This window comes from Lontra canadensis, unplaced genomic scaffold (assembly GCF_010015895.1).
Source record: "Lontra canadensis isolate GAN:19392208 unplaced genomic scaffold, GSC_riverotter_1.0 scaffold5, whole genome shotgun sequence".
Classification (NCBI taxonomy): domain Eukaryota; kingdom Metazoa; phylum Chordata; class Mammalia; order Carnivora; family Mustelidae; genus Lontra; species Lontra canadensis.
The window spans coordinates 35777736-35799052 of record NW_022630999.1 but is presented as its reverse complement, the minus strand read 5'-3'; the positions used below and the strand labels follow the sequence as shown (position 1 = coordinate 35799052).

The 21317-nt window shown below is 54.0% G+C and overlaps 1 protein-coding gene across 1 annotated transcript in view; it reads right to left on the bottom strand.

The window, feature by feature from the left end:
- NEURL1B (neuralized E3 ubiquitin protein ligase 1B) overlaps positions 1–14047 on the bottom strand; it is a 34456-nt gene extending 20409 nt beyond the window's left edge. The window contains exon 1 of the mRNA XM_032851818.1: positions 13902–14047. Coding sequence (XP_032707709.1) covers positions 13902–13932 — 31 coding nt within the window. The 5' untranslated portion in view covers positions 13933–14047. The remainder of the gene's footprint in view (positions 1–13901) is intronic.
- Positions 14048–21317: the final 7270 nt, after the last annotated feature.

Here is a 21317-nt window from a genome sequence, read left to right as displayed (position 1 = left end):
GTGTTGTGATGTAGGCCCAGCAACACCTGATCCCAAACCAGCGTTCCTTCCTCCGGTCCCAGCCTGTTTCCGTAAGCAGCACGCACGTACTGAGTACTAAGTAGTCCCGAGCATCTTTTCCAACTTCCCTGCAGTCAGAGCCCACATCCAGTTTTGCTTCCTGCCTTTTTGTTTCTTAACTCGACATTATATAAAAACCATTTTCCCCACATGGCTCCTGGAGCCTCCCAGTGCTTAGGTTTCATGGCTGCGGAATAGTCCATCGAGGGCCAGAATGTCCCCCACCGTTCCCCTCCTGGGATCACTTCAGCTGTTCCCCCAAATGGCCGAGTCTGTGGGCACAGAGGTTCCTAGCTGCTGGCGCCAGCACCAGATTCAAACAGGCACACTGTCCGGGGCGAGAAAGCCTTTGGCCAAGAAGAGGCCCCCACACCATGTCTGGGAACAGGCCCCAGGCCCCCCTCCTTCCCCGGAAGGCTGAGCACCCGCCAGCCTTGTGAGGGTACCCACTATGTCCAGGGAGCCCCCTGCTCTTCTGGTCAGGGAATCCGACCCAGGGACTCTAAGGACAAGGCAGGGCAGAAGGGGTCTTGTGCAGTGGGGTCCCAGGAGACTGCTGCAGGAGCCCATCCCATGCGTAGGAGGGAGCAGGAGACATTCCTGGCCCAGCCTCACAGTTGACCAAAGGCTGCTCCAGCACTGCCAAGACCACAGGGAAGGGTCTTTCCAGCATTTTGTCAGGGAAGCAGTGCCTGGACTCTAAATGTAGGGGCAGGAGCGCCTGGGCAGCTTCGTCGTAAAGTATCTGCCTTCGGCTCAGGTCATGATCCCAGGGTCCTGGGCTCCCTGCTCAGTGGGAAGCCTGCTTTTCCCTCTCCCACTCCCCCTGTTTGTGTTCCTTCTCTCGCTGTGTCTCTCTGTCAAATAAATACAATCTTTAATAAAAAATTAATAAGCATAGGGGCCGTGATAGGGGGGCACATTGAGTGGCTATGGACAGTTAGGGAGGACGGGACTCTATTCTGACTAAATAAATGTTGCCACTGCCCAGTCTTGGACAAGTCCTTGGGTAAGACAGTGGATGGAAGAGCAGCTCGGGTGGTGGCTATGTGCTTTTCCCATGTCCGTCCTTTAGACCACCCCTCCTGGGCTCTGGGTTTGAGCCTGAGCTTTGCTGCTGATTTGCCTGGGGGCCCTGGGTGGTCATGTCACTTCCCAGTGGTGCAGTTTTTCATCTGGAATGCTGTGTGACCTTAGGCCCCTGTCTTGGGCTGCTGAGAGGCCGGGAGAGCACAGAGATCGGGCAGAAATCCTGGCACATAGTAGATGATCACTGAACGTTCCTTTCCTTCCCTGTGGGAACAGCAGATCCAACTTCTGGGGGAGCCCTTCACCTCCATCTCTCCCAGAGTCTCATTTCCTAAATCTCCATGTGAGAGGCAGTTAAAAAGAACACAGGCTTGGAGTCAGATCTGGGTTTAAATTCTGTTTTATCATTTCATAGTGGTGTGATGTTATGGTCCATGCCTAACTTCTCTGGGTCTCCCCGCCCAGACCTCCAAAACTGGTGGGAGTCCTCACCACCCTGCAAGACCGCTGTGAGCAGTTTTGAGTTGGCAAGCTAAGTTCATCAGACATGATGCGTGGCACGTAGTAGATGTTCACTAAACACGTAGTCTCTCCCATCAGCCACCTTACTTTGTTCCTTTGACAAGAAAAGGTTTCTAACATCCTTTGACATCCGAGAAGTCTACCTGTAGGTCTGGGGAAATACATCTGGACATGTTTCTCCATGGAGGGCTGGTGACCTTGACCAGGAAAGGCCTCTTAAAAACCTAGGGTCGCCTTTCCTTAGTGTCCAAGGACAGGAGCCCATTTTTAAGCCATCCCAGCAGTGTCCCAAATGTGCCTCGCTTGTTGCCCCAGCCCAGCCTCTCCATTGATCTAAAAAGAGCCTGAGCAAATGGCATTTACGGCCAAGAGGATGACAGGAAGCAACACCCCAGCTTCTCGGGCCGCTGAGATGACAGCTTCCAGCGTGCTGGCATTCAGCAGATGGCATGCTGACTGAAATTTTCAGCAGATTCCGCTCCACAGGGAAAGGAAATCGCCAGCCGGGAGAACGGTCTATTCTGTACCCCCCCTTTCACATGCAGCCCTTTACTGAACCCCTGTTACAGGCCGGTGATTGCCTCTGTTTATTCGATTTAGTCTCTGGGATGACCCTGCAGGATAGGTTTTACCACCTTCGTTTTCCAGAGGGGAAAACCAAGGCTGCAAAGCTGGGCAGTGGCAGCAGAGGGCCAAGCCTGGGCCCTTCCATACCCTACCCCTTCTCCAAAGCAGCCCCCTGTAACCACTGGAAGCAAGTGTCATGGCCCTTGTGAAGGGTGATGAAAGCTGTATAGGCCTCTCTCCCCCGAAAAATACCAACACTCCGTGAACATAATTTGGCATACAATTTCAGGAGCTTCCTAGACTCCTATTACCTCTAGGCTCAGACAGTATACCTCCGGTGAGAAGAGGCTGGTTCAAGTGACATTTGTCCAGGTCCGCAATTCAAATCAATGCTATTGGCAACATGGTGTGTGTGTGTATGTCCTTTACAGAGGAAAGCACAAGGCCGGTATTGGTAAGGCTTCCCTCCACCCAAAGCCAGACAAGAATATGTCTTCTCTGGCAACACGAAGTACTTTTGCCATTGGTGGGTTTGAAAGCGGGCTAGGAAAAAAATAACCAACCTTCCCTCACCTCTGCCGAATGGGGCAGTGACAGGCACCCACGAAACAGACGCCAGCGTAATGGGACTTTGTTCTCTGTTTCAGAGAACCTGGGAGGCCAGGATGGAAGGGAGCCAGCCCACACCGGTAACTGCCACCCTGCTCCTCCCCTCCCTTTTCTTTGCAAACAAAACCTGGTCACCCCAGCACAGCTGGGAAGGCCCCACACTCCTGTCAACACCTACGAGGAGGCTGGGGAGGGAGGCCGGAGGTCACTCGACACTGCTTGTTGGGAGCAAAGCCTACTCCTTCCAGGCCTAAGTGGCAGCCCTCTTGGCTCAAGTGGGCTCAGATGCACCGAGTTCCCAGGGGGTGAGGTCATCCCAATGCCCCCTTGAAGTGTGCTCAGCGGAGTCAGGATTTTCTAGCCCATTCTGACCCTCTGCTGGGCCCCTTCACTGAGGTCTCTCCCTGATAAACTGCCCCAGGAAACTCCAAGCCCCAGGAAATTCCCAGGGGCCAGATCCCCTGGTTAGGGTCCCACTGGCACTTTGGGGCAGGGAGCAGGGGGAAGTGCCTTCATTCTCTCTCAAGTACATCACTTCCTCCTTCATCTGACTTTTCGGGAGCACGCACTCCATGCCAGGGCCTGTTCTGGCTGCAGGGACACATACGCTGACAAGTCACACACAGTCCTTGCCCTGTGATCTGAGACTGGCTGAGCGGCAGACACCGACACCAGGGCTGTGCAGGGTGGGTGGTGGGCAGGGCTGGGGCCAAGGGGACGCTTCTCAGAGCAGCCATGCTACAGGACTGAGGCAGAAGTGGCTAGGAGGTTGATAGGGTTGGAGAATTGTATTTGATGCAGAGGGAACAGCACAGACAAAGGCCTGGAGGTGAGAATGAGTGTAATGTACTTAAGGAACTAAAAGGCGCGTAGGGCAGAAGACAGAGGGGAAGTTGGAGCCAGAGCCCGGGGCCGCATCACAAACGGTCTTAAAGGCCATGCAGAGGGGGATAAGTTCCTCAAGAAGGCTCTGGGGACCACGGAATTGTTCGGAGCAGGGAGGAACCCTGAGGATCCACCTCTTTAAAGAATGAGAGTCAAGCCCAGCTTCTTCCCATGGAAACTTCCTCTCTCTCTTCTCAGCCTATCAAAATGACCTAGCATAGCGGGAGTAAGAAAAACAGTTCAGGTTTTGAATGTTGCTTCCAGCTGCTGGTACGGTCCTGCCCCCTCGGCACCTGCTTCTCCTCCAGGCAGCTCCTGGCAGCGGCCTGGTGATAAGCTGGCTGAGTCCACCAACTTTCTCCTTCCCTCTGCTGTGAGGACAGCCTCTCCCGTGGGCTGGGTGAGGCCCGGCCACCCGGCCACTCACTAACCTGCAGGGCTCCAGCCTGATTTTTTGGAACCATAGATCCACTGGTCCTGCTTCTCAGGCCCAAAGCAACACTGGAGGAGAAAGCCCTCCTTGAACTGCGCTCTTCCAGCTCCTAGAGCCAAGGCAGTGTTCTTCGCAGGCCCCACGGCTGGGCAGTGTTGGCTGGCTCTGAGGGGAAGCGACTGCCTCTGTGGCACACCACGTGTGTGCCGTGGGCCTGCCTTGTGGCCCCTCTGCCCCTCACCACCCACTGCCAGGTGGCTCCCAGATGACGAAACCGAGGCCCCTCTCTGGATACCCTCACAGAGGCCACCCAGCTTGCAAGGGCAGTGTCCGCTTTCGACTCTGGTCCTGTCTGACTCCAAAGGCTGCTCCTTTCCTGTTTCATGCCTCACTCCACCCCCAGGGTCTCTTGCTCATCTCCTGACCTGTAGCGGGGAAAAAGAGCTAGACTATGTCCAAGTAGCTTAAGCCGCCTTCTGGTGGGAGCAGTGGAGAGATGCCCTGGCTTGGTCTTGGGGAGGGGTGGTGGTGGGGGGGAATGTCATCAATCAGCTTGTTTTGAGCAGCTCAAAGGCCAGTTTGGCGGAACTTGAGAGGAACAATAAGCAGTGTCTAAAAAAGGAAAGCCGGTGACTGATTACAGCTGGGTGGGGAGGTGGTGGGTAGGGGGGTAGGGATGGGCCCCCCAGGCCCAGAAAAGGAATTGGGGGTGGGGCTTGGTCAGAGAGACAGACCTTCCAGGGGACAATGCAGAGACTACCATCGGCTCTGCACTCCCCAGACCTCCTGTGGTCCTCCTTGGGGAGGCGACTGCTACCAGACCCAATGAGGCAGGGAGGCTCAGAGAGGTTGGGAGAGCTGCCGGAGGCCACACAGCCAGGACGTGGTGGAGTTAGCATTTGAACCCAGACCAGCCTGGTTCACAAGGTTAGGGAAGAGAGGGCTCTGGCTGCTTCAGGCAAAGTGTAGACGTCATCCCTGCACGGAAGAAGCAGAGCACAGTGCCCGGCACACAGCAGGTTCTCAACTAACGTTTCCTTCCCTGCCACGTTTGGCTCTGAGGCCCGCAAAGAAGTGACTCTGAAGGGTGCCTCTCTCACTCCTCTTCCCCAGCTTTCTCGTTTCCCTCCACCTCCTGCGCCATGCTGACCGTCCTCCAAATGAGTGAGGACTGAGGTTGCTGCAGAAAGCCTGCATGGTTCAGGTGAACAGCTGGGTCAGGACTGGATTCTGACGTGGATCCAAAACCATGCGTGCTCTTGACCATTCTTCCAAATGGCTTCTCCAGCCAACCAGTGGGTATTCTAATGATCTCTCACAGGGACCTGAGAGGAACAGGACGACTGGTCCTATTGTTCCTCCCCACCCTCCACCTCAGCCCACCCATTTCAGGAGACCGCTTCCTCGCCTTCATGGAGTCCTCATCTTGTCTTCTCACGGAATTCCCTATTTATACCTCACTGCCTCCCTGTAAAGGAGGTACCATCATTCTCCCCCTTTTGGAGATGAGGAAGTGGAGGCTCAGAGAGGGACATGACTTGCCCAGGGTGACCCAGGTTAGATACAGTAGAACTATTTGAACTCAAGTCTTCCTCTGAAACCAGGGCTCTTTCCACCACCTCTCCTGGGATTCTGGCAAAGAGCTCTGTCTGTAATTGCTGTGTGAACCGGCACAAAGCTCAGGTCCCCAGTGTCCCCATCGTCCGCATCTGCCAGATAGGAGGCAGGTTCTGATCACTCTCTAGTCCTAGGAACAGAGTCCCTGGGGGGACTTTGTCTGCAGAGATGAAGGTCTGGGCCATCCTCGGAGTCAGGGAAATTCCACTCTCCCATCTCCTGACCTTGAATTGCCCTGAACCTTGAGGGGAAGGGAAACTCTTCTGTGGAGTGGAAAGTTACCAAGCCGACCCATCTTGGGAGACACAGGGTATGCGTGTGCCCACCCATCTCTTAAATCCATCATCCGTGGGGGAAAAAGAAAAGAAAACACGTGCCCAAGGGATAGAATTGTAATATAAACAATGTGTAATGTTGAGGATATAAACAGAGCACACTTGTGAATAGCTGTGGGCACCCTGCCCAGGGCCAACACTGCCCCCCGACACCCCCACCCCACCCATTTCCCCACATGGCTTACTCATAAAAGCACTTTCTCCCCACTGCACAGAAGTGAGGCATGAGGCCAGCTGAGCCTCAGTAATAAGAACGAAGAGAGAAAAAGGGACAAGGGTGAGTTGGGCTTCACGTCCAAGGACAACGTCCCAGACCCCGGCAAGGGCAGGTGGCTGCATCTTTCTGTGTCCCAGTGTCTGAGCCATCAAATGGGCCAAAGAACTTCCAACCCGAAGAACCGGCCGAAGGATGTTATAAAAGAAAGACTGTGAAGGGGTCTGCAGGCATTCAGCAGATGAACACCAGAGAGCACCCCCGTAAGACCCCAGGGGACCCCTGGAAGAGCATCCCCCTGGGATGGACGAACAGTTCATCTGGGGTCATCTGACATTCAGTTGCCACCACGATGCCCACATCAAGTCCCAGCCAGGCTAAACGCCAGTGCTAAACACCTCGCTGCCCTGCAGACTGCTTCCACAGTTAGAGAGTTCTTCCTTTGGTTGAGCTCAAATCTGCCTCCACATGAAGGCCCTGCACTGGTCCTGTCTGTGTTTGGTCCGCGGTGCCCTTCCCCAGCGGGTCTGCTCTTTGGCCGCAGGGATCTGCAGAGAGCTCCCAGGCCATATGGATAGGAATTCTCTACTCCCCTGGGGATGACACGGGCCTCGCTTTGCAGTCTAGAAAGCCCTTGGGACATCAGCTGTCCCCTGACCTGCTTTGAAAGCGGGTTGGAGAGCTACACATCAGGCTTTGGGGAATATCAGCTGGGGTCCCCTCGGTGAGCCCATAGGCCACTTAGAGACCATCCCCACCCCACCATGCCCAGAGGCAGGATGTGAGACAGACACCTAAGGAGCTGGTGAACAACCAAAACCGAATGTGCCAGGATGCTTACAGATTTCTGCCCAACACCATGAAGGCTTCCAGGCCCACCCGACCTCCCACCCTGACTTGCCAGTCATGGTCCCAGACAGACATCCTCGCCTTCCCGAAGCGATCATGTTGGACTCCTCGAGCTGTGTGCCCTTGGGCAAGTTACTCTCCCTCTCAGTGCCTCTCTGTTCTCTCAACAGTCGTAAGGGAGTAACAACAGTAGCTGTCTCCTGAGGCTTGTTCTGAGGGTCAAATGCAGGGACCTACTCATAACAGCGTCTGGCACAGACCAGCTGTGTGACACAAGTGTGTGTCTTCTGGGTCTGTCTCCCCCAGGAGCATAGGGATCAGTGCAGAGCAGGGGCTGGTTTCCCCCATGAGTACATAATCCTAACAGGCACCCCGTGGGAGCACTCACTATCTGTCAGATGTCCTGCATGCCTGTGAAGTGACATCATCACCCTCTTTCTGCAGAAGAGAGAACCCAAGCACAGAGAGGTCAAGTTGCTTGTCCGGCTAATGCAGGCATGAAGGGCTGCAGTCTGTGTTGTCACCAGCTCTGCTGAGAATGACAGCACAGTCCAGAGACACGACGCTCCTCACCTGCAGGAAAGCCTGGATGCTGGGTGACAAAGGGCTCCCACCTGAGCCCCATACCCTTGCTGACTGATGGCTGGGTGCTGCCTGGCCCTCTGGGCAGGCAGGGCCCATGAGTGGCTGGGCTCAGGGGAAAGGGTGTGGGCGCACTGTGACACCTGCAAATGGCAGGTAGGGGTGGCCAACCACAGGCCAATGGTTACCAGGCAGGAACCTCAAAGAAGGGGTGCAGAGATCAAGTTCGCCCTTCTCCAGGGCCACCAAGTCTACAGGCCCTGGGTGAGGTCAGGAGGGGTGAGGAGTGAACGGGCAGACAGAAGTAATTCATCTTCCCAAGGACAAAAAAGGTGGGAAGAGGCACCTGCAGGCAGGACCTATTGACAGGGGTGGGGCTCAGGATGAGGACAAGGGGCAGCAGCCCCAAGAGGCCGCAGGGCACCATGCCCTTTGGTGATGGAGGAGAAGGAGCTCTGGGGCTGGGCAGGCCTGGGGTCAGATTCCACTCTGCCACTTTCTGGCTGCCGGTCTCAGGGCACAGCTTCTTTCCCCTCTGAGCTCAGTTTCTTTATCTGCGGAATGGGAGACTACTTCTGGAAGGCTGCTCCTGACCGGTGAGAGAGGATGAACAGGCTAAAGGCCCGGAATGCGGCAAGCCGGTGGGAGTTGGGGGCGCTCTGCTGCTGCCCAGGTGAGCGCTCACTACCTACAGGGCTCCACCCAGGCCTCCTTCCTTTGCCCTCCCCGCTGGAAGCGCACACCTGGCTTCTGGGCTTCTATTTTAAGCCCTCATAGAGCACCGCAAAGTACAGAAAGCCCTTTGGTCCAAAAGAGGGCAGAGCTGACTCTTGTCCGTGGGGAAGATTAAACAGCTCTGATGGCCAAGCCCAGTGAAATTGCATGCCCCTGCTGGCAACTTCCGCACATAATCCCGGCAGGGAGCGCGGCAGCTAAGAAATCGAAGCCTCCTGACGCGGGCTGGCCTGTAAGAAACCATCCGTTCCTCTGACACGGCTTCTGCCCACCGCTCTATCCCCATGGGCCACTTCTGCTTACACTGGAACCCCCAGAAGGCCACAGCTCCCCACGTATGCCCCGTTCTCCCTCCACTCAGGCCTCTGCACACCTAGCCCCTCTGTCTTGAACAGCTTTGCTCATTTTCCTTCTCTTGGCTAACTTTTCTGCTTTCTGGTCTCACCAGATAAGCACCTTCTCCAGGAAGCCTTCCTGCATCCTGCTCTGGGCTCTCACAGCCCCCAGGGCCCCCCTACCCCACTTACAGTAACTGTCCTGTCCTTGTTGGTCTTTCCCACTAGACCTTGAGTCCCTAAACCCAGGCTTAACCCCAGGCTCAGCAGAGAGCCCAGCCTGGAGGTCTGGTGAACAAATGGAAATGGTAAAATGCGATCTGCCACGAGTCTTCTCATCAGAAATCTGGTGTCCCAGAAAAGCTGGAGAGGCCTTGGGAATTGCGGCTGTCAGTACACGTGAAAGGGATGCCTCCCAATACAGCCCTGGGTTCAAGGCTCACAGTCACCTGGACCGGGCTTTCAAGGCAGAAAGTGAAGGGCACCTGTCATTCGTCCCCAACCAGGAACCCCAAGGGCAGGCTCAAGTCCTCTCTTTCCACATAACCATGATAACCATGACCGTGAAAGCCCCAGGCACTGTGCTAAGATTACCTGCCCTTTTCCATTTAATTCTTGCCACCCCAACCATGAGGGCACTCCCCCTATGGCCCTCACTTCACAGTGAGGAAACTGAGACACACAGAGGGAAGCACCTTGCCCAGAGTCACTCTACTGAGCAACGGCTGAGCTGAGATTTGAAGCTGGGCACCTGGACGCTAGGGTCCCTGCTCTAGACTCAAACACCAGACCTCCCGCTGCTGTGGACCAGTGAGTGGTCGCCCTACAACTCTTTATCGATGGGGCCCATGGAGTCCAGCACGCACACATGCAGGCACAATGGAAACAAAATCTATGAAGAAAAATTCTCCTTACTACCTCAATGTGCTTGATTTTTTTTGTTTTGTTCTATTCTATGTCATTAATTTTTTTAAAAAGCTGGTCATGCATGAGCCACAGTAGACAGACCAGTTGGTCTGGTGGCCAGGCCTTGTTTGGGGCCCTGGGCCCCCCATGCCTCTCTCTCTGAGGCGGGGTTTGCAGCACCTTGTGCTCTCCAGGATATAACCAGCTACGTGTCCCGTTCCTCTTCCACTAGAGGCCAGCTCCACGGGGGTCTCTGGTGGCTTTCATCCAATTCACAGCTAGACCCCCAGGGCCTGGCACATGACAGGTGCCCCAAAATGTCAGTTAAATGAATGAGGATGCACACTCAGGAAAATGCAGGGCAGGACAGACCCTGGGAATCACTCTAGCCTGGGCACATGGCCCCTAAGGACAGATGTTGCCTGCCTGGAAAATGGGGCTAAATATAGTCCTCCTAAAGGGATGTTACCAGGATTTGTGGGTATAGTCCTTGACGCAGAGCTGGGCACAGACCAAGGTCAACATACTTCTCTCACTCCAAGCTCCAGGATGCCAAACTATTGAACTAACACTAAAAAGGGCCATTGACTTGGTCAAGCGTGGACCAACTTAATGATTAAACCCAACTGGCAGTTTGAATCCAGTCTCTTCTCCAATCAGAACTGTGGGGGAGCCCCGGAGGCGCGCTGGCGGGAGGGTTGCAATGCGCCGGTGAGAGAAGGGGGAAGGGGGGAGAGCCCCACCCCACTGGAATTCCATCCTCCCCGAGCTCCATGTGTTCACTTTTATTTTTATTCTTACAAACCCCAGAGAAAGGGAACAGGGTCCAGAGAAAAGGATCATGTGGTATTAGTAATAAGGTCTTCTAAACCCAGCTTTGCCTCTGCCAACCTGTGTGAGTTGGGTCAAGTGTCTGAACCTCTCTGTGCCTCATTCTCCTCATCCATAAAATGGAGAAGCACGGCACCTTACTCCGCAGTACTGAACTGCAACTAGAAAGACAACGGGTGATGCATACAGTAGGAGCTTGGCAAACGCGAGTTCTCGCGCCGGCTCCTCGACATTTCTCTTCATAGGGCATTCGTCTGAATTTGCTGATGCCCTTTGTGAAGACTGCCAAGGGGCTTCCCACGTCAATCGTAAAGGACACTCCCTTTCTTTGGCATGTCATTATTGCACACAGTGACATGACAGAGTCACTTGGGGGCACCCAACACAAGTTATCTGAACCATGGATTGGGAGGGTACCACAATGCTGGAGGAAGAATGTAGAACTTCGGAGCCAAATCAACCTGGATTCCAAACGGGGGGAGCCGTGTGAGCCGGGATGAGTCATTTGATCTTTCTGAGCCTTGGTTTCCTTATCTGTAAATGGAGATGATGATCCATCCCTCGCAGGGCTGTTGCGGGCATTACAGTCATTCATTCATTCAACAAGCAGGTACCGAGTATCTGTATACTAGCCCCTGCTCCAGGTGCTGAATATACAGCCGTGAATAAAAAGACAAGATCCTCCCTGGGGAGACAGGTGATGAAACAGCTATGTACACACACCGTGTGGCACACAGTGATCATGCTAAGGAGAGACACCAAGCGGGAGAGAGCAAGTGGGGCATGCCAGGGGCAGGGCAGGGGAGGTTACGGCAGTACCCACACTGGAGCAGGGAGGTAAAGGAAGAGAGGGGGAAACCACGTGGAGGTCTGGCGGAAGAATGCTCCAGGCAGAAGGAGCAGCAAGTGCAGGAGCCTTAAGGAGAAGCATGCTTGGCATGTAAATGAATCCACATATGCAGGAAGCCTGGTATGGAATCCAGGTGCTCAGCAAATGCCAGCTCTCTATTTCAAGTCCCATAGAAGGAACCCCACGCATGTGTCCTTTTCCTGAGAACGAAAGCACAAGGATTTCTACAGGGCAACACTGAGCCAAGTGTTCTTTCAGCCTAAGACGCAGGCAACATGTGAGCTCTACCACTGGTTTTTGAGTGCCTGCCAGCCACTAGGCTCCGGGCTGGGCAACCAGGGATACAAGATAATCAAGACATGGTTTTTGTCCTCAGGCAGCCCTGAGGCCAGTTGTGGAGAGGGGTGACGACGATGCAATGTGGTCGGATGCACAAGCAGAGCCATCAGAAGGTCTCTAGGTAGCAGAGTGAAGGGTGGGATTGGTGTGGGTGGTCAAGAAAGGCTTCCTGGAGGAGGTGACAGCTAAGCCAAATTTTAAGAAATGCACTAGACAAGGAAGGATATTTCAAGTGTGGGAAGCCTTGTGTGCTGACACAGAGTTGTAAAAAATGGCATAGTGTGTGTGAGAAACTAATGACACACAGGCGGGAAAACAATAAACGGCCCTTCATATTCTCAGTATGGCAACCTGATGTGCCTCAGAGCTCCAGCTCTGTCCCTTTCCTCAAACTCAGGGAAAGCATCAGCCCCAGTGGAGAGTTTTAATTTTTTACACTTAGCTACTGCCGTGGGAAAACAACCTTATCCCCGGGCTCTTAGCCCGGGTGGCCCCGTTCACAGGGCAAGAGCCCTGTGGGATGGAGAATATATAAATCGCCAGCTATTTTTAGCCTGCCGGGCTGTGGCTGTGTCTTCACTCACCCTAGGGCTGACCCACAGGTGGCAGATTGGATTTTTTTTTTTTTTAAACTAGAACAGCATAAATATTCTTAATTAGGAACTCTTACGAAGGGGACCATGCTGCAGCCAGGTATCTGTGGCTGGGAGAGTATCTGCTGCCATATTGACCAACAGGCCTGGACACCCCCGGGGCCAGGTGGCTGGGTCCTTCCATCCGCATCCAGCCAGTATCCCTGCTCAGAGGAGGTGGAGGCCCCTGGTCCATGAATGGACCTGGTTCAAATCCCACCTCTGCCTCCGAATACCTGATGATCCTGCTGGTGACCTCACCTGTCTGAGAAAATGGGGGTTTTGAATGCAATGGCCCTAAAGCTGCCCAGAAGCTTATAAAGTAGGAGCTGGCTCCTCTTCCACAGGCTAGCCTTGGGAATCCCAGGCACAGCATCCTCCATTTCAATACTCCCCAGAGGAAGAAACAACGAATTTTTTTATATAAAGCCTAGAAGGGGCAGGGGGGACTATATGGGAGTGTTAGAGCACAGACCACTGATCTGTCTCTCTCCCAAAACCTCATACTAAATTTGCACAGCAGCCAACTTGCTTCCCCACTGAGCTGGGCCTTTGTACTTTAAAAATACACAGATCTCTCACTTTCTGCCTAAAAGACGCTACCGATGTCCAGCCTTAAGCCAAAATAAAGACTTTTTCTAAAGACCGGGGTGTGGGGCTGACTGACATGGGCCCCAACCCAGACTCGCCCCCAATTAGCAGTATGACCTTGGGCGAGTCATTTCTCCTCCTCTGAGCCTCAATTTCTTTATTTGTAAAATTGGGATAAACATCTTGACAAGGAAAAACTGCTTTGCATGCTGCCTGGGCCCTGGGGTGTATGCAAAGTGCCCGACAAGGGGCCCCCAGCGCAGTGATCCCAGTGATCGGTTACCACCAGGTATTCTCTAGCAAGTCCTCCTCTGCCCCCTACTCCCACCTTCCCACCTCACCCCCATCCCCTTACTCTGGCCCCGGAAATTCTAGGGTGATGTTAACTAGCGGGCGATGCTCTCTGCAGTGGTGACTCCGAGGGACTAGAGAGCCCCCCACTGAGCGGACACCAGAGGGGGGCGCAGCCAGGGTGCGTGTGGGAACATGGCCAAACCAAGGCAGCATGTGCCGCGGGGGCGCTGGCGGCTGGAAATTGGGGTACCCCTGCAAGCGCCCCCCACTATCAGCAGCTGCAGTCTCGGCACAACGGGTGGTTCTGGGCGTCGGAAGCCCTGGGGAACCCGACTCCAGTCACGCCCCAGGGCGCCCCGGGCTCCCTCCTCAGCGCCCTCGGGCTGAAACAAAGGCGAGGGGGCGAGCGGCATCGCCCCAGCGGCCCCTTCGCGCATCTGGCTAAGCAGGGAGAACGAGGACTGGGGTCCCCAAGGTAACCGGGACGCGGTACCCGTCCTCCTGGAGCGCAAAGCCCAGCCACGGGGCGCGCGCGGAGCCGGGGTCCAGGAGGCACCGATGACTCCAGCCCGCTGCGCGCCGAGGGCTCCAAGTGGGTGGGGTGGCTCTCCGGAAGTCACCCAGCGGGTCCCCTGGGGAGAGGAGAACCCCAGCGCCCGCCTCCCGGGCAGGGCTCCCGGGCATACCTGGCAGGGTCCTGTGCACGGTGTTACCCATCGCTGCGTTGGGGAGCGGCGTTGGCGGCGGCGCGCGCGGGGTGCACCGAGGCTAACAACGAGGTGGGCCGGGGACCCGGGCCAGGGTCGGGCTCCGGGGCATCGCGGCTGCACCGGCGAGCCGGCGGGCGGCAGCTGGGGCGGGTGCCTGGAGGGAGGCGGTGGCAGCCGGAGGAGAAGGCGGAGCCAACCGGCCCCAGCCCGTTGGCTCCGCCTCCGCCACCGCCTCCCGCTGCCTCCAACCGTGCAGGCAGAGGCGGGGCGGTGGCCGCCGCATCTTTTGAAAGTTTGGACCCGGCGGCGGGAGCAGAACCGCCGAGCCTCCCGCTCTCGCCGCTCCCGCGCCCGGGACAGGAAGACGCGCTGGGAGTTGGGTGCCCTCGGGGTGCCAAGCCTTTCACTCATTTCTTCCAACACTTGGATAAGGCCTAGTGTGTGCCGGGCCCTGTTCCAGACGCTGGGCCACAGGGGCCAAGCCTTCACCCTGGCGGTGCAGTTATGCGGCGTGCGGGGTGCAGGGGCTGTAGATGTACACAGCAGGCAGAAGGTCACCTACTTGAGGACAAGCCAGTCGGGGTGACCGTGGTAGGGGTGTGACCACGGACCTCCAAAAGTTGAGAGGAGGGAACATATTATAACACTTATTAAGTGCATGCCAGGCACTGTGCTGGACATTTTAAGTACAGACGAGGCATGTGAGTGGTGAAAACCTAAATAACAAGTATTTTTAAAAAATTTTTTAATTTTATATTTATTTTAAGAGGTTTTTTTTTTAAGATTCATTATTTTGAGAGAGAGAGAGAGTGAGCAGGGAGAGGGAGAGCAGGGGGAGGGGCAAAGAGGGGAAAAGAGAGAGAATCTGAAGCAGACTCCCTGCTGAGCAGGAGTCTGGGGCTCCAACTCCAAACCCAGAGATCATGACTTCAGGGGAAATCAAGAGCTGGAAGCTCAACTGACTGAGCCACCCAGGCACCCCAAAATAAAAAGCAATTTAGATCACACAATATGATGATCAAAGCCAGCGAGAAAACAAGATAACTGTGATATAGTAACTTTGTTTCGGGACCTCAGGGAGAACCTGGGGCACTCCAGCTCCATCTGAAGAAACAGCAAGAAATCAGCCATGGGAAGAGCCGAAGAGCATATTCCTTGCAGAGGGAGTAACAGGCATTCCTCATCCATCCATCCATCCATCCATCCATTCATTTACCCCACCAGTATTCCGAGCAGCTCTCCTGTACAGAAACCAGACCAAACTCAATGGGAAGTGAAGCCTGCTAGTTCCTGCCTTCACTGGGCTCCATTTTGCAGATAGGAACACTGAGGCTCGGGATATGCAATGAGTTACCCAAGAAGACCCAATTCTCAACCAGTTTTTTTTTCCCCCAAGTTTACTTTTCATGCTCTTGTATCTTCTGTGAAATATATGTTACTATCCCCACTTCGCAGATAGGGAAATTGAGGGTCAGGGAATGGAAAAGAGGTGCCCAAGATTTCCCAGCTGGTAAGGGCCAAAACTGGCCTGGAGCTATGTGAATGAAAGGGAGACATCTAGGACAGAACCCCCAGGTCTGTTTCTCCAACGCCTTCTGCCTAGGATTCCTGACCCATCCCAGAGGGTTTTCATTCTTCAAGGTTAGCACAAAGCTTCCACCTCTGGGAAAGCTTCTCTATACCCCACCCACCCTAACTCACTATGTCTGCACATGAAGTTGACTTCTATTTGAGTCACTAATTTCTCATCTTACAGGTGCTCTGTCAGTTACTTAATTTTTAAACACAAGTCCTGTTCGGGAAAGGTACATTGGTTCAAAATACCCTCAATGCATATGAGCTTGGGACGTATATAGAGGTCAGGATTATCACCAAAGAAGCCAAGGAAATTTTCCTCATGCAAAGCAATGTGGTGCAAATGGGACTTTGTGACTACAAGGGTCACCAAGGGAGGGTCACAAAGGGTGAGTGCAAGGGAGGTTGGTATAAACCTTTTAAAGGTCAATTTCAGAGCATCCAAGTAAGCGCCTGTGTTGTGCAGACCACAGTACACACTTGGAGCAAATAAAGCCTCAACTGCCCCAATGCTGTGCAGATGGTCCCTGCAGAGGAGACACAGTGTGCAGTGGCCAACTGACATGTGTATCTAAAAGGGCTGTGTTTTAGCATCTTGGTCCCTGTGAATAAGATCCGCTGTGCAGGGCTACCTGGGTGGCTCGGTGGGTTAAGTGTCTGCCTTTGGCTCAGGTCATGATCCCAGGGTGCTGGGATCAAGCCCCATGTCGGGCTCCCTCTTCCTCTGCCACTCCCCCCACTCATGCTCTCTCTCTTTCTCAAATAAAAAATGAAATCTTAAAAAATATCTGTGGAAACTAAAAAACACCCCCACCCACAAAGCAGATGATGGGGATACCGGCGTCAAAGCCACACATGGAGGGTTTGAACCAAATAGTTTCTTGAAATTTGAGAGTAGACAAAGGCAGTCTTTCCAAATTAATATCTTATATAACATTATTTAAAATATGTATATCTTGCTAAAGAAATAACTACTGGGGGCACCTGGGTGGCTCAGTGGGTTAAAGCCTCTGCCTTCGGCTCAGGTCATGATCCCAGGGTCCTGGGATCGAGCCCCGCATTGGGCTTTCTGCTCAGCAGGGAGCCTGCTTCCTCCTCTCTCTCTCTCTGCCTGCCTCTCTGCCTACTTGTGATCTCTGTCTGTCAAATAAATAAATAAAATCTTTAAAAAAAAAAAAAAGAAATAACTACTGGAAGTAGATGTCTATTTTATCTTCACCATTTAAAGTTTATATTATTCATCTTTATTGTGCATCTTCTCATTGGGGGACGAGGGATTGCCCTTAACCTTTCTTTGAGTTGCCTTATATTTGTGAATGTACCGCTGTCGCTCACCCCTCTGAGGCCTGTCTGCTCTTTGTCCTGTCCCTCAGTTACCATAGCTGTTACCCTTGCATCCACTCCACTGGCAGATGGGAAGCCTCCTGTGGGCAGGACCCAGCACATAGTCTCTTTGAAATCTCCAGTGCTCAGCACAGGGCTGGCATACACAGATGCTCAGTACACCTTTGAATAAACTGACTACGGAGATGCATTGCTCTGAACTGGAAAAAGAAAGGGAAGAAAAGAAGGAAGGGAGGGAGGGAGGGGTAGGAAAGAGGAGTGAAGGAAGGAGAATTGGTTGATAGTAGTCCCGGACCCTGGTGGGATCACTAGTGATACACGTAGGGGGAAACAAGTGAACAAAATAGGGGTGCGTTCACAGAGGTAAAGTCTCTAGAATGAAGCAGGGGCTTGCTGCTCTAGTGCACGCGGATTGGGCCATTGGAGGAGAAGATGCTTTGGCTCTGGGTATCATAATTGAGAAGCAAGGCAAAGCTGATCCACAAAGGTGGGGAAGGAGGCTTTGGGAGAGAGTGATCCCTGCCACAGGGGACGTGCAAACAGAGGCAGGAGACAGTGGAAGCATCCTTAGACTTGGGCAGCAGCCTCTGGTCATAACCTCTCCTGGCTTTGAATTTCATGCCCCTTACCCTTTCCCTTAATCACACCCAGAACCCCACAGACTCTGCTTACTCTCCCTTAGCACCAGAACCCGTACTTGGGTTACAGGGGCCCTTGGGTGGGGCTGACTCTCTTAATAGTGAAGTGTTGGCACCGCCTCCTAGGGCAGTGGGTAGAGAGGGGAGGCCCTGGCCAGGCTGACTGGCATCACTCCCACAGGGCTTGCCCTGGCAGGCACGGCCCCATGCAGTAGGACGCAGTCAGGTGCACCTTGTAAAAAGGGCACACACTGAGCTGGGGGGGTGGCATGTGTGTGAAAAGACCCCTTCTTCCAGGGAACCGAAGGGTGTTTGCCTGCACTCCTGCCCACCACTCATTCAAGAACACAAAATCCAGGTTGCCATCAAGCCACAAAGCTGGGTTTTTAAACTGCTCCCTGAAGGCTCTACCTTTCAGTAAACTCCGCCTATCAAATCCTTAGTCCCCGGCCCCAGCAGGTCTTCCCCTACAACAGCAACGTTTTTCAGTGCCTGGTTACAAAGCAGCCACTGGGGAGCGGGCACCAGGCTGTGCCCTGTGAGTGATCCTCCTCGCAATCTAATGGTGTGGTCATTGACACAATTCCCACCTTGCAGGAGAGGAAACTGTCCAGTTCACACAAGCAGGAGGAGGCAGAACTCAGAGGGTTCTCTGTTCTCTCTTTTTTACAGAGGAGGAACAGGCTCATAGTGGTGAGGCCACTTGGCAAACCAGTCTGTTTGTGTGGAACAGAATCCGCTGCGCGTTACCCAGCAGCCAAGGCAAAAAAGGGAAAGAGGCTTGTCCATGCTCTCTTTGTCCTGTTGTCTTGCAGATTCATGCTTGGTGCTGGACCCCGTGCTAAAGCGGAGCCCTTCCTTGGCGCGTGCAAAGGCTGATGGGCAGAACCTTCCTCCTGAGTTTGCCCAAAGACACCTCAGCAGTGTTCTAATGGCCATAGAAAAGATCAAGGGCTGGCCATTTCCTGGAATCTGGCAGAGGCAGCTCTATTAGAGGCTGGGGTCATAGGGTCCCGGAGCTCAGCTTTATCATAACACAGGGACAGAGCTCAGACACTCTGAAACATATAATCATTTTGAGTATGTCCCATGAGCAAGGCAGGGGCTAAAAGGGAATTAATTGATGATTCCAGTAACTTGCATTTACTGTGCAGTTATGGTGGTAATTATGACACAGGAATAGCTAACATTTATTGAGTCCCAGGAGCTGTTCTAAGTCCTTCAGATGTATGAAGCTCACAATAGCTCTAGGCAGCGGTACTGTGAATATGCCCATTTCACCGAGAGGGAAACCGAAGGCCAGAGAATGTAGGTAGCTTAGCCACCCACACACAGGCAGAGAACAGTGCGACTGAACACAAGGGGTCGATTTATGTAATCCTCATAATAACCCTACCAGATAGGGAGGGAGCTAATGGGTAAGGTATTGCATCCCAGTCCTTGTATTGGTTGCTTTTTAAAACCTTCATCTCCATCCAAAGGGGCCTGCTGGGAAGCTCAGAGAGGTGAACTGGGCCTCACGCCCAGGATGGGGACCCAGCCCACTCTGACCTCAGAGTCTGCGTGCCCCTCCTCTTGGCCCCTCAGGTAGCTGAGAGATTGCAGAGCCCAGCCCAGCCCAGCCCACCTAGAGCAACCAGTAGGCAGGGCTATGCTGACCCATTTTCAGGGTCCAATGCCCAACCCTGGTCTGACCCTGGGAGAGCCCGCTGCTCCCTGCTGATTTCCTGGAGCTCTGGCGAAGCCACCCAGGAGAACACGGACTTCCAAAGAAAAACTGGAGTAACAGATTGTAAATGGCTCCAGAGTCCAGGTTCAGATCCTAGCTTAGCTACTTACTACCTGGGCAACTTTGGACAGGCTGCATCTCCTCTCTGTGCCTCAGTTTCTGCATCTGTAAAATGGAACTGATAGGAGCCCACACTTCATAGGGTATTTGGAAGAGGAGATGTGTCCATCATCGTGGCCTGGCATATAGTAAATGGTCAGGATAGGTGAGCTTGGGAAGGGCTCATCTTTCTCTCTGCTCTCCCACTCCTGGACTCACCCCACAGGCCCACAAGCTGGTTGCAGCCCTTTTCTGCCCCAAACACTTTCTGCTGCAGAGAGGATCCAGGTGGGGCCAGGGCGGGCTGGGTTCAAGTCCTGGTTCTGTCTTTTCCTGGCTGGGTGACTCTAGGCAGGTCATTTCATCCCTCTGAGGCTTTAACTCCTTCTCTGTGAAATGGAGAGATCACCTGCAAGCAGCCCAGGCCTGGCCAGGCCCACGAGGCCCACGGCCTCCTGCCTATGCTGTCTGCTCACTCGGGGCATCTGCAACCTCCAGTGCCACTGACCCTCCCGTCTTGTGGCTATGTGTCTTTGTAGTTACTAAGCCTCTCTGAACATCAGTGGCCTGATCTCTAAAGTGCCGATGGTAATAATGCCGACCTAATAGGTGATAGAAACTTTCAGTGAGATTGTCTTTGGATTGCCTTTAGCACAGAACAGGTGCCCAATAAATGTTTAATGAATGCATGGACGGACAAATCCCAGGGGCGGGAACTGGGTCTCACTCACAGATCATGAGATGTTGGCCAAGGGTTCAGGCCTTGGAATCAGGCAGCTGGGTTCATTGTCTGGCTTCCCTCTTACCTAGTCGTGTGACCTTGAGCATCTCACTGAACTTCTCTGTGCCTCACTTTCCTTGTGCATAAAATGGGCTAATAGTTCTAGCCTTATAAGATTGTCTGAAGGATTCAATCCTTACACGCCAAATGCTTAGAACAATGCCTGGCACATGGCAAATAATAAAAGTGAGCCATCCTCATTATTCATTATTGATTTTTGTTATTCCTGAGGTCAGCTGCTCAGCAAAGAGGCACGTTTTCCTAGGGGAGGGGAATAGAGTGGGGGACTCCGGTGGGCCCAGTGGGGGAAGCTGCCTCTCTTGGCCCTGAACGCGGCAGTGTCTCCATGTCTTGGGGCAGCTCCTCCGGGCTGGTCCAGGTTTGGGGAACCTGAGCAAGATCGGAGGGGTAGTGCCAGCCTGGGATTGATACGAGGAGCAGGGCCCATCTGGGGCACCGGGACGCTTGGATCCCTGTTGTCCTATGGCCTTTCTGGCAGGCTTGGCAGCCCTCAGCCAGCCCTGCACTGGCCCACAGCATCAAAGGAGTCCCAGAGGCCCCAGGGCCATGTGGAGTGGCAGCAGGAACCTGAGGTGGGGAGCCCAGGTTGGCAAGGAATTGAAGTAGATCGGGGGCGTGGGCAGCTGGGACACGAGTGTCCTCCTAGACCACACCTTAATGTGCTGGGTCCTGTTTGTTCAGAGGGCAGGGTGCCTTGCACCGCTGATGGGTTCAGGTGGGCTCTGGAGGGGGGAGGGGGAGTGGGGCACAGACACAGGGCTTTCTCCAGCTCCAGCAGGGGATGATGCAGAGGGGAGAATCCCACTCTGGGTCCCGGTTCAGGTGCCCACCCAGTCTGCTATCACCCAGCTAGGGGGTCCCTGAGCATGTCGTGTGCCCACTCTGAACCTCAGATTCCTCATCTTCCCAGCTGCCTGAGGTTCGAATAGGCTCATTTTTAGAATAAGATCCAGTGTAAAGCGTACCTTTCCTCTAAAATGTTTGTGTAGTATAAAACAAGATTCAAGGGCATTGCCTGGACCTTGGTGAGGCCGATACAAGGCTGGAGAACAGAGGCAGACCTGGTGGGGTAAGAGGAGTAGGGGGAAGGACGTAAGCCCGGGGGCCACAGAAGGTGCAGCAGGCTACGGTTAAGGGCCCTGGGGCAAGCTGGCTTGGGTTCAAAACCACTGTTCTGCCCTTCCTTGGCCATGTGGCCTCTGGCA